Source organism: Parasteatoda tepidariorum, chromosome 8 (genome assembly GCF_982258835.1).
Source record: "Parasteatoda tepidariorum strain Cologne lab strain chromosome 8, Ptep-v5.0, whole genome shotgun sequence".
NCBI classification, from domain to species: domain Eukaryota; kingdom Metazoa; phylum Arthropoda; class Arachnida; order Araneae; family Theridiidae; genus Parasteatoda; species Parasteatoda tepidariorum.
Window position 1 is genome coordinate 45,119,603 of NC_141762.1, and position 14,066 is coordinate 45,133,668.

The following is a 14,066-nucleotide window of genomic DNA, read 5'->3' on the forward strand; positions in this document are numbered from 1 at the left end:
TATTAATTAAATAATTTTTAGCTTATTGAATTATCTTATATTTTGCGTTCATTATTATTAATTATCAGCTTGCATTATTCATTTTATTTTTCTTATCTGACCTTTAAGTACACATTAAATAAAATTCTAAATCTATAGATTTTTTGTAACAGTGACCTATTTTTTATATGTAGAGGGCAGGGACTGTGCAAAAATATGTAAAAGTGAAGCAAACATCCGACAAAAATTGAAAAGATTAAAAATAAAGCATCAATGCTTTTTACTACATTATATTTCTTATTAATGCTATGAAAAACTACGGGAAACTTTAATAAGATGCTGTTCAAAATGCACTGAATTTATTTTTATATGAATTACTAATTTTTTATGAAAATGCTTACCTATCCAAATATCATTTTTGTTAGATTTATATTAATACTTCTGTTTGTGTGCCTTTTTGTAATTTATGAATTTTTTGAAAAATCAGTTAGTTCGTAATTAAAATAGGATCCACTTTTTACGCTGGTCAGACTATTGAAGAGACTGTTTGGAGGTTTTACCATGCAAGGAAAATAAACATGTGGTGTCAGATAACTTTAGAAATAATAATCTAGTGCTGTAGCACCGATCTACATGCCAGACTGAGCTTGTAAAAAATAATTAAACATTAAAGAAACTTTGACAGAATTGTATACAGTTTTATTTTTTAGAAAATAAAAGTAAGAAAAAAATATTAAAATTATTTTTTTTTTTTTTTTTTTAGACTGTTCACCTAAATGGAGAATTTGGATTTGAGCTCAATTTAAAAGGTAAAAATCTTTTTTGAGTTATGTGAACTTTTTCAAAACAGTTTTTAATATTTCCTTATATCTACTAGTTTAATGTGATAACTACATGATATCCAACTAATATTGAATGTAGAAAATATACTCATTGCCAGGAGTTTAAAAGGGGTAACTCCATCCTAATTGTTTGCTTATTTTAATCTGCTTTTTAGATTCATGGCTTGAAAAATATAAGTTTAAATTTCAGGGATGAGATTTTTCCGCTTTTTAGCGGATTTCCGCTTTTTTCACTTTTATCTCTTGAATTTCAGCTTTTTATCAAAAATTCAGATTTTCTAAAAATTTCACTTTTTTTTAAATAAGTTTTCCGCTTTTTCAGAAAATTCACTGATTTTCAAAGAGAAATAGAAAATTCAAATTACATAGCTACCAATCCTTTCTCAGTTTTACTTATTTTAGCTATTTTCTCTCTTTTTACACGCAGCAGATAAGATTTTCCGAATTTTTTACCCGCCCTCCAGATAGGTCCGATTTTCGTAGTTCAAACGACACTGCTTCTGACAAGCCTTTTAGAGGTCCCAAGCCTAATATCTCGATTCTTATTTAGGGGAGAGTCGGGTAGCCCAGCCCACTGTCAATTTCATATGTATAGAGTATTTTTTCAAGTCATTGGGCCATCGGACATTAATAGTTATATTAAAAAAAGATTATTTTCAAAGTTTCAAGTATTTATGCAGCTGTTAACATGGTAAACAATAGTTTTGAAAATATGTTGATTACAGTAGTCATGAAATTAAGAAAAATTGGTTGAATGTTTCAATTAAACTTCATTTTAATACTAAAAAGTAATTTTTTCTATACAAACAGCATTAAAGTATGTAGTCTTAAGTTTAATTTGCACAAAGAAAAAAGTTTATATGTGAAAAATTGTTCGAGTAATTACAAATTTACAGAAAAATTTGATTTCGTGTAGCACCACTCACATGACTGTCGGATATCACCGCCCAATTTTATTTCGTCGATAAATGTACGGTTGCAAAGATTATTATTTTATTGCTTCAAATTTGAATGTTATATGAATTTTTAACAACAAATATTGTTGTTATTAAATGATAGAATTCTTTAAAAGTATATAAATATGTAATAAATAAAATAATTTTGTGATAAAAATGATAAATGAGGTTTATCTATTGTCAATACATTGGTCATCATTTTCATTTACACATGAAAAAACAGTCAAAAAACATAATTTTTGTAACTGGGCGGGGCTACCCGACTTTGAAAAGAGCTGCAAAACATGTTTTTTTTTAATTTCTATTTTTTTAAGTTAAACTATTCTTTTTTTGGTTTATTCTTTTTGCATTATTTAATTAGATGATAAAACAATAGAAAAAAACACAAATATTGATTATCACTCAATATTATACAGAAATGTAAGCAATACTCCTTAAGTGGGTGGGGCTACCCGATTCTTCCCTACACGATTTTAATATCAAACATAGCTTTTCATATTTGCGTGTTGCGATTCTTATTCGCGCGATTTGAATATTGTACGTTGTGATTCTTACTTACGAGATTTAAAAATCCAATATGTGATTCGTATTTACACCTTTTTAAAAACCTACATAGCGATTCGTATTCACGCAAGTTTAAAATTCAATGTCTTAATTTGCTTATGCGGTTTATAATATCAAACATTGATTTTCATATTTATACGTGATTTTAAAATAAGGCATTGGGATTCGCATTCACGCACTCTAAAAATTATGCATCATAATTCTTATTTATGCACTCTAAAAATTATGCATCATGATTCGTATTTACGCGATCTAAAAATTATGAATCGTGATTTGTATTTACGCGTTTTAAAAATTCTATATCCCAGTTTGTATTTTCTCATTTTCAAAATCGTATAGCTAGTTTCATATTCATGTGATTTCAAAATCCATAATTGTTATTCATATTCACGCAATTTTAAGATCAACAATCGCGATTCTTGTAAGAAGTAAATTTTTTTTTAATTAGTTGCTATAAGTGTGACTGATTTTCTAACGACGATTATTAGTATATGCAAGTGTTACAACATCAGAGAAACTGGAAGGGAATATATTCAAAACTTACATTCTGTGCTTGCAAAGAAGAAAAAATAGGAATTGTCACAAGATGTTTGAAGATGGACTAATGACTAAATATAGCAAACAAAAGCAATCACTTAATAAGGGATTTAATAATTTTTTTTTTCTTTCTTTTTTTTTTTTTGGAAAAAGATTGAATTAACTCATCATCAAAACTTTATTTATAATTGCTGTTATTTATGCTATAAAATGCACAATTCTTATCAAATGAAAGACAATTATCTAAACAGTTGCTGATTGTCATGTAATTTTTCAAACTAAAATAGCAATTTTTGTATGTTAAGGAGTTACTATATATTTCTACTTCACTGTTATTGATATGTTTCAGAGGGCTCTAGTTAGATTAGACTATAATATGAACATAATGATTCGGTCCAATGTTAAGTTTTTTTTTCCCAATATAATTTAAAAAGTAATATTACTGATATATTTGCTTTAAATCACATAACAGTATTTATTAAAAGAAATGAAATATTAATGTATATTCTCAGTAGTTTTAATTTACTAAACCGGGTAGGTTTTTCAAGTAATAATTGTCTCTTATGTGAACTGAGGAAAAATATAATTTCCAGCTTTATTTTTTCAATTGGTAATTTTTATTTTCACTAAATGTTAAGTATCAATGTAATCATTTATATAATAATAGATTAGTACACAATTGTATGTCAACACATTATTTATTACCTTAAACTGTCTGGAATTTACTATTAAAGGGTTGCGCTTGCGTAAAATTTACTATCGTGGAAATTCAGCTTTTTTGTCTTTTGGCTAATCTCATCCCTGAAATTTTAAAAAAAGTCGCAGATGACAACTTTAAAGTAGTGACCCTTCATTTGTATCTCTTTTAAATGGTTTTGAAACTAATTAACTTGCAAAATTGTGCAGTAGCATTTTCCACCATACTTCTCAGAACCACTGTTTTAATTGTCAAAGTTTAAGTAAAGTAAACCAGCTTAAGAAAGAAATTAAGTAAACCAGACATTACTTAGAAACCAAATTGTGTTGCACAACTGTACAAGCTAATTCATTTGAAATTACAGTGGAAAGTCCCATACGTGGAATTGGCAAGACCGGAAAATAGGTTTTTCGGATAATAGGTCTTTAAGGTAAACAAACATCCTTATTCAATAAAAATAACAAATAAACAATAATGTCAATTTCAAACAATAACGAATAAATCCATATGGTTGCAATATTTTTGCTGCTTTTTGTTTCAGATTTCCACGTGTTTAAAATTTTGATATTTTAATATGCCATCATAATATACCTCAAATTCCAAATCTTGCATTTCTGTCTGAAATTATTTGCCGATCTCCTTAATGAGCAGCTATTCCACAGTGAATCCACATGGTTATTAAAACGGATTTTTACTTGGTTTTTAAGATCTCGATGTTTTAATACAATATTATTTCATTTGGGAAAATTCAAATTGTGCATTTCACTAAATTATTGACTCTTCACCCGCAATCCTATTTTGATTTATGATCACATTTTTGTGAGTTATTGCTTCGGATTTTCATAGTTTTTGAATGCTACTTTATCATACATGGGAAATTTCGAATCACGCATTTGTGGAATTACTTTTTGATGAACACAATTTTATTGTTTTGTCGATCACTTTTTCAACAGTTTGGGATTTCTCCATAGTTTTTAAAATTCGTATTTCATTTAATAAAATATTACAATCTGCAAATTCAAAATCGCGCTTTTGAAGATTTACTTAATAGCTTGCTATACTGCCGCGCTATATAATTATTTTTATTATTATTTAAGGACTTTTTTTACATATTATAGCGGAGATTGGATTAAAATCAAACAAAAATCGGAAGTTGGATGAAAATCCGAAAGAAGCGGAGAATTCTCATACCTGCTTACTTTTTTTTAACAAGTCGCGAGTGTAAAAAAAAAAAAATATGAAAAGAGTTTTGTTTATTTTGACTGTTAAAAAGTGTCCGTAAAAGAGTCCCTTCTGGTAAATGAACATCCGGATATGGAACTTTGTATTGTATTTAGCTTATATGATTGTGCAATAAAAAATTTCGTCATGGTTTTCATAGCCTTTTTTTTTTTTTACTGTCAAACACAGTTGAAGTAAGTAAAGTAAAAATTATGTTTATTTTTTTATTCAACAGAAGATGGCAGATTGCATTTCAAATTTATATTGCCTAATATTGATGCTAATAAATTATAAAGTGGATATTATAAATTTCCATTAAGCATATTATTAATAATTACACTTATACATTATCTTATATTAGCTATGAATTATATACAAATAACGTTGAAAAATAAATAATAATTAAAAGGTAATAATTCTTTCAGCCTTAAAGCAAACCTCTTTTTCATATTTTAGTTTGTATAGAAGTTTTATTGAGCACCCCTGGGGTTGAGCTCTAAGATGGCTATACCTTTAAAAATCTTTCAGTTATATTTACCTTACATTTGATTAGTAGAAAAAAAAATATATATGTTATTTCATTATCAATAAAATTTTTAGCTATCAATAAGATGTATTCTTCGACATCTCAAAATGCTTTGTGTTGGCTTAATCAGCAAGACTCAAACTCGTTATGGCGTTTTCATTTTGTCTGAAATAATTAACTTTATTTTCTTTAAAAACTAATTTTGTGTCAAATTAAATGTAGCTGGGAAGAATCCTTGTTTCTTGCAAATCATTTTTTTAAAAAAAGGAAGGTTTATTAAGTGTTTCTATAGTCAAATAAATTTCTGTTTGACATTTAAAAAAATTTAAAGTTAAATATTGTTTAGAAAAAAGAGAAAGATTAGAAAATTTTTCAGTGTTTTGGTGCTTTAAAATTTAGTCACTATAGGTTTTTGTTTAGGCATTTTATATAAGCAATGTTTTTGTTGTATTGTAGGTGAAAATTTAGTTGCTCATCATTGTGAAGCTCTTGAGGAGATTTTTAAGCGAATTCAATTTTCATCTTTACTGCTTGAAGATTGTAACTTGGATGATGAGGTATGCATCATATTAATATATTTTATACATTAATGCTGGATTGCAATGTCATATTTTATATAAGTTTTATTTCTGAAATAAAACTACTATAAATATTTTATAAAATTCAATCAATGAAGTTGCTCGCATGATAAAGTGCAAGACTGGGAAATTTATCTGGCGGCACTGGCCAATGGAAGTAAATTTATTGATGGCCATTTTTTTCTTTCTATCGGCCGCTTTTTGCTTTAAAAGTACCTTAATAATGATTTTGCTTCTAAATTCGTGTAAAAATAATTTATTTTTCTTGTTTAAAAAATATTGTTATTTATATTATAATATATATATATATCTATACATAATAATAAAAGCGGCTGTGTGTGTGTGTGTGTCTGTAATCTTAATATATCGCCCCAGAAGCCTCGCCCAGGCACGAAACTCGGCACATAATTGTGTTTTGACATAATGAAGAAGTATTTTTTTTCTTTTTCAAAAATTTGGATTAGTTTTTTAGTTATAAGTCATTTTGTAAGAAAATCTATGCTTTTTCGTTGCTTTCAAAAAATTGGCTGTTGCCAGCCAATTTTTTGAAAGTTAACTTAGAAATAACAAACCAAACGATGTTAAACAACAAACCAAACGATGTTAACAAAATGACGTAGAAAGCGCAACTAGATCGAAATTATACAAGCGCAACTAGATCAAAATTATACAAGCGCAACTAGATCAAAATTATACAAGCGCAACTGGATCAAAATTATAATACCTGAGCGCTTGACGTAACAATCGTCTTCAAAGAGCCATATTCAAAAAACAGGTCAGCTCTGATAGTATAGGAACCTTACAAAAAACTATTAAAAAATGCATATACTTTTCTTCACTCTTATAAATGTATGCTAATGCGAACCTTACAATTGAAATATTAATTTTCGACAACTTAAACCAATAATATACGAAGGAATTAATAATTTAATTGTAAGGTTCGCATTAGTTTACATTTATCAAAGTGAAGAAAAGTTTAACTTTTGTATTAAAGATGTGGCAACATATTCGATACGTAAATAGAACGCTTCGCTTTGATATATTTGTCGCTGTTCATAATTGTTATAATAAGTTTTTCTTCTTCTTTACACGCTCTATTTTTTTTTCTTAAGCGAAGACGATAATTTTTGTAGCGATATAGATATAGAAATTGATACCATAAAAAATTATATAGAAATAGAAATTGATACCATAAAAAATTAATTCGTTTTCGTGTTCTTTTCATGTATTTAGCATTTTAGTTTTTTTTTCTTAAGCATTGTAGCTATATAATATATAAAATAGGAATTTAAGACAAAATTGCAGGACAGGAACACTTTAATTGTCCACTAATCTTCAGATTTCCTGCTATGTTTCAAAAAACTTTATTTGTGAAAATCTTTAGTGTGGCGGACAGCTGGCCGCCTCAGGCGGCTAGTTATTATAATAATGCAAAAGTAAAAGGAAAAAGAAATTATAATAGATTTGATTTTTAACTTGTTTTGGCTCTAATCAATTTTAAACTTCTGTTTTAGAATGATATGTAATTTACTCTGGAAATTTTAGCCTCTTAACAAAAAGTGATATGGTTAAAATTTCTACAAATACTACTCTGAGCTTGTTTGTCTCTGCTTTCTATCATTGTTCATTATTTCCTTACTTTTTTATTTTTTGCATTTGATTTGCTGATTTCATTTTCTATTTTTTTTTTTTCAGATAAATCTTATCCTTTAACCATTGCCATGTTTGTGTATTAATTTTATTGTTGAACTTTTTTGGGAAACATTACTTTTAGGGGTTCATTTACTATTTTTGTCATTCCCTTTCTGCTTCTTTGTCATTTTGTACAATTGTTCCAAAGATGAAATACTGCACCTGCCTTTTCATTCCCATTTTATCCTTCAGCAAAGAAACAAAATCAATTGTCAACCTTCTCTTTACAGAGTTTCTTTTCGTCAATAATGAATTCTACTGTAGGGTCTCAAAAAAAAAACAAAGTTAACCACAACTAACTGTCAATAAAAAAGGACGGAAAAAATCATCGAAGAATATAATATCAGACAATAATGAAGAAATAAAATCCTTTCATTTAATCACATTGAAAAAATAGTTGAGATTGAATTTTATTATGCTTAAATTTAACAATCTTAAAGATTCTTTATAGGAAATTTATTGCCATACAAAACTTATCAAACATTTAAATTAAAATAAAGAAAATATATTAAAAATAAAAAATTTTATGTTCATTATGTGATTGCTTTTCCAGAATTTAAGGAGTGAAGAAAGGGTATCAAAAAGAGGCGATAACAAATTATGGTCACCATGTGGTGACTACTAATCTTCCCTTTTACCACTTGAAGTAAAAGTTATTGATTAAATCTTATTCTTAGACTTTTTATTAAAAAATACTTCTTTAATCTGAATAATTTTATTTATTATATAGCCATAGTCTTTATTAAAGAATAGGAAATAGTAAAGAAATAGGAATTAATTACTTAAATAATTATATAAAGATAAGAATTTTTATTTATAAATTAACTTTTAATAAGATATAGGGTTTAAGTAAGAGTAAATAATTTGAAAATATTAAAACGTTTGTTAAATTCAAAATTTGTTTTAAGATTGAGCATAATTTAAAAACTTTTAAAAATTATATCTTTAAAAATTAAATAAAATTGAAAGTTAATTAACAGACACAAATTTATTCATGCTCTTTAAGATTGTTCATTCTATGTCTATTATTTTTATGTAACTTAATACTTTAAGAAATATTTCATCACAAGATTCAAGATGACTCAAAATTCATTGAATTTATTATTATTAGGAAAAAAAATAGACAAGATTTTTTTCTTGAAAAATCCAAAATTAATAAAGAGGAAATATTCTGTGGCTGAATTTCGAATAATTAGTATTTAAAAAGCTGATTCACTGAGTTTTTTAAAAATTACTGTTTCATGCAATTAACTCTTTTCTTATCTTATTATTGTACTATTTCATATATGTTGTATTGTTTATTGCATTTTTATTATTTATAGTAATATAATTCCATTATTTAGGGAGCTGCTGCTATATTTGACATGATTGAGTACTATGACACAACATCACATTTAAATATCTCCTCAAACAAAAATATAGGAAATCAAGGCTGGCAAGCTTGTTCGAAAATGCTGAAAAGGGTATGTTTTCTCTAAATAAATACTTAGACTAATTATTTTTTAAATTTGTCTAATGTGTCAAAAGGCTATTGCTTTTTTTTAATGGACAATTCCACAATTTGCTAATGTGTCATTTACAGGCTTTAAAAGTACATAACTCAATTTTAAGAAAATCTTATAATTTTTGATGAAATAACTGTTTGTGTCATTTATTCTTACTTTGAATTTTAGTAACTTTCATGAGTTAAGAATTCAGAAAAGAAAAAAAAATAGGTTTTGCGCAGGGTTCACCAAAACCCTGGTTTTGAAAGAAAGAAAAAACAGAATGGTTTTTTCCATGTGTTTCAACATGGTTCTTGGGTTCATTTAATTTGCAGTAAATTCATTTTCATGGCTTCAAACATGGTTTTTTTTATGAATTCATGACATTTATTCTTTTTTTTTTCCCATGAAATCTCAGAAGAACAAAGAATTCATTATTCTAGATAGATCAGAGAAATGGCAGAATTTAATTTAAAAAACCAAATAAGTCCGAGAAATGTATTATAATTTGAGTTTGAGGTGCCAAGGGTTGAGGTATAAATCCAATGTTGTAGTTTTTTTTTTTGTTTTTTTTTACTCTAAAGCTAGTATAAGTGTTTTGTAATTTATTTCATGTATAAGAATAAGTCATAACTATAAAATTAATCATAAAACTTATGATATCAATAACAAAACTCTGGAAAATTTCATAAAATTTGTAAGACAGTGAATTTCTTTTCTGAATATTTGTGGCCTTCCTGAATAAATAATCCTTCATGCACTTAGTGATTAAAAGAAAAGTTAAGATGAATTAAAGTATTGGTGAATCAGTGAATAATCAAACCAGCAAATTGGTAAGTGAATGAATCATCAGCTAATGCATAAATCAGTTATTTGAGAAATGGTAAATCAATTTCTAAATAAATAAAATCATTTTATAAACTATTAATTTGTAGTGTGGTAATCAATGACCACAAATTTTTAAAAAAAAGCTATCTCCTAATAAATATATTTTTCAATACATTTAATCAATCTCTTATATTGCTGTGTATATTTGTTATGGTCTGAGACTTTTAAATTTTTTTTTTAAAGATTGAATATGAATCCTCATTATTAATAGTTTACACTGCTTCTTTTCTGATATTAAAAAACAGTAAAGACTTAATTTTATCCTTTTAAATGAAAATGTAAGAACATTTAAAGTTAAATTCTCTATTATATTGCAAGATGTATTTTATTTTTTACTCTCTATATTTTTTTTTCAGACTCCTTGCTTGCAATATTTAGATGCTTCTAAAACAAATCAAAATGAACAAAGTTTACTGATACTTGGGCGAGCCTTTAGAACAGGATCATTTTTAGTTGCACTTCATTTGGAAAACTGTGGCATTAATGGAAGAGCTCTTGTAATACTGGGTAAGTTTAATCTAATAATTAATTAAGAAACAAAATCAATTTGAAGCTGTTATCACCTAATGTTAATGTATAGAAAAGGGTGACATATGTATTTTCTAAAAGAAATATGGGGGGGGAAATACATCTAAGTTTTCCAGAACTTTCTGTATACTCTTATGCAATTGTCTTTAATCAAAAAAATTTCTGAATGTGTCTTCTTTTTTTTACGTAAATTAAACTGTATTAAAATGATAGTTATTTTTTTAAATGCAATTTGAAAAATATTTTGTTTTTCTTTACTAATAATTATTAGCATGTTAAGCAACATTACTGATAATTCAAAAGTAAATTTTTCTCTTTTATTTAATCACTGTTTTTACTCTTTTCTGATATTTACTTTCAGTCGCTGCTTTAAAATTGAATAGCACTCTTCTTGAGTTATACTTGGGAGAAAATAAGATTTGTTCAGCTGATGGACTCCAATTAGGAAACCTTCTAAGATCAAACTACACTCTCGAACTTTTAAATCTACAAACAAATAATTTGCAGGTATGTTGGAAAATTACAAGCATTTTTCATAAAATAATTGTTCATTTTATTTACTATTTCCTTTTAGTTATTGTGCTAAATAAACCAAATAATTTTAGCTTAAAAACTAAATCCCCATAAAAAAATAATTCAGTATAATGTTTGTAATCTAATATTTTATATAGTATGATGTATAATACTTAACATTACAAGCTTATCGGCAAAATATATGTAAGAAAAATAGTTCAGATTTAACCAATTAACGCCCAAGTTGCATTAACATTAGATGTTGTGAAATCAAGTGTAAAATTTCTTGAAGAATTCTTGCCTAAAAACCTATTTCATTTTAAAAATTTGTAAAGCATTATAAAATATTTTTAAAAAAATCTAAATGTATGTATGATTCAAAGAAAAATTATAATTGTATTTTGTAAAATGTTTACTGAAGGTATTGTAAACATAAAGAAAAGTATTAATATGACAGGATGGCACATTACTAATGCAAAAAGTGCCGGCAAATTAACATATTATCGTCTCTCTTCAAAGGAGTGCAGCTCTAGTTTTATTAAACTTCCGCACAAAGGAGGTTGCTGTGGAAACCTAACAATAAACACAATTTAAAAATATCATTTTAACCAGTATTAAAAGTTACCATTTATTTTAACCAGTATTAAAAGTTACCAGTTACTAAAAGATTAAGTTATTACTGTTATGTAAATATCTAGAAATATCTAATAGTTTAAAAATATCATAAATAAAATGAAATTACATTTAAACTTAGTGGTGAATAAAGAGAAAAATTTTATTGAGAAATGCAAATCGTGAAAATAAAAACTGTCCACTGTGTGAATCGAACCTGAGGCCTCTTTTTTTTTCAGGTAAGTCTTTGCCACTAAACCACAATGCCAATTTCAAATGTGTTTTTCTTAAAATTAGCTGTTTGGCATTATTCATTATTTCAAGGGGTGAACACCCTGAAGCTATATACTAAGTTTCATCCCCAAATGAATTTTTCCTCTTCTTGTAAGTTGAAAATAATTGGTATTCAGTTTTCCCCATTTTTTGTTATGATTATTTAATAATTAATGTAACAGGGTAGCCATCCACCTGGAAAACCTTGAATACCTGGAATTATCAGGGAATTTTTTATTCTAGAAAAAACCTGAGAATGTCTGGAAAATTTGGATAAAAATCTGAAAAAATCGGGAAATTTTAAAGATAAACTGGAACAACTTTTTTCTTCCATTTTCTTAGTTTAACTATTATTTTACCATCCATTATATCCAATTTTTTTAGATGGAAATTTATTGCCAAACGGGGGAAATATCATCAACTTAACAATACTTTGATTGCATCAAAACTTGCTCCATTATAACCCTGTGAAACTAGATAAAAGTCCACAGAAAACTCTCCCATGGTTGCTAAGTAAATGGAGGAACCTTTGACCTCTTTGGAGACTATGGGACGATGCAGTCTATGAAAGATAAAGATTGTGGTGGGAGTGGAAGAAAGGGTTAGGATATTTGCTCTTGTTTATATAAACAGGGGGTTTCCTATTTTGTCTTCTAATCTGGAGGCTACATCCATTTCATGTTCAGTTCATGTTCATCCTGGTACTTTGGGAGTATTTTTTTCTTTTAACAAAATGATTTGAAATGTTTAAGAATTTTTAATTTTATAATAACAATAGATAATATTTCACACTCTTTTTCTGAAAGCTTTCATACTCCCATCCATTGAAATCTTTGAACTATTTTTTCTCTGCTAAACCAACCAATCACACATTATCTTACAATCGCTAACAGCAATGTTTGTAGAAAAGGAAAATATTACAATTGTTGCATTGACGCTAATTTTCTGAATTTCGTTTTGACCTTTTAAACCATATTTTAAAAGAAAGGTTCTTTTAATTGCTATTTATATGTTGATAACATTTAATTTTATTGTTTTGTTGGTATGCAATTTTCAATTCAAAATTCGAACTGTGCAGTCAATCACGATGTCGAAGTTCATAATTCTTGCTTGCATTCCAAAAAGGATATTACCGAAACCATTTCTCACTTTTTTTCTAAAAAGCTGCCAAAAAACTAAGAAATTAATGGAAAAGTTGTTGAATGATGTATAAATATTGAATATGAAAATTTTTATTGGTATGTGTTTATTAGGAAGAAGGAAAACAAAACTTTTTTTTTGTTCTGCATGCTACAGGTATTGGTTTCTAACTGTTAAGAAAAAAAAAGAACGGAAAGTAAATAACTATTGTAGATGTGCTCCTCGACGAGCTCTTTCACGTTTCTCTCACCCATCACCAGGCCCATGGATTTTCCCAGAGGCACAATCTCCTCCTCCACTGGCACTTCGGGTTCGAATCAGGCCACAGCACAATTTTCGGCTACAGACTCAGGCCACTGCTTCTTCCACGCAGAGGTCAAGGTCCTCGTTGTAACACTCAGCCAGGCCTGATCAATAATTCTGAGGCATATTACGATGTTAAAGTAGTCCTTCCAGTGTCCAGTTTGTGTTCTCTGTCACCTCAAAGCAGCACCGGAGCAGGTACTTAGTGTACAGCTTTTTAAAATTAGAAATCACCGATCCATGGGCTGCAAGATAGGAGTGGTGTTGGGTGGTATATAGAGAACCTTTATAAACTTTAACTCTTCTAGGATGTAGTCTTCGAGGTTCGGTGGATGAGCAGGAGCATTGTCGGGGACGAGAAGCGCTTGTATGGCCATTCCTCATATCTCAAATGGTGCTTTATCTCAAAACGAAGCTTCGTTCACTCGACAGCTCGTATCTCGAATAACTCGTATGTTGGGGCAATCGTATCTCGAGGTACCACTGTATAAATACATTTTTAAATTTGTTAATGTATAATCGCCTGGAATTATTTTATTTTGCTTAATGAAAATAAATTAAGCACTGATTGTCCAAGGATTTTTGTGCCACAACTACTTAACACTTTAACACTTTGTGCCACAACTACTTAAAGTAACACATTAAAAAAAATTTTATTCAACAAAAATAATATATTCAAAGGCTAAATATATTATTTTCTCCACATCGATCTTTTTTTTTAAAATTTTTGTTT

At 27.7% G+C, this 14,066-nt stretch overlaps 1 protein-coding gene across 1 annotated transcript in view; it reads left to right on the forward strand.

Moving 5' to 3' along the window:
- The window catches only part of LOC107449145 (uncharacterized), a 30,107-nt gene that overhangs the window by 5,282 nt on the left and 10,759 nt on the right, over window positions 1-14,066 (forward strand). The window contains exons 3-7 of the mRNA XM_016064585.4: window positions 743-788; window positions 5,779-5,879; window positions 8,936-9,055; window positions 10,321-10,471; window positions 10,854-10,999. Of these exons, the coding sequence (XP_015920071.1) occupies window positions 743-788; window positions 5,779-5,879; window positions 8,936-9,055; window positions 10,321-10,471; window positions 10,854-10,999 (564 nt within the window). The remainder of the gene's footprint in view (window positions 1-742; window positions 789-5,778; window positions 5,880-8,935; window positions 9,056-10,320; window positions 10,472-10,853; window positions 11,000-14,066) is intronic.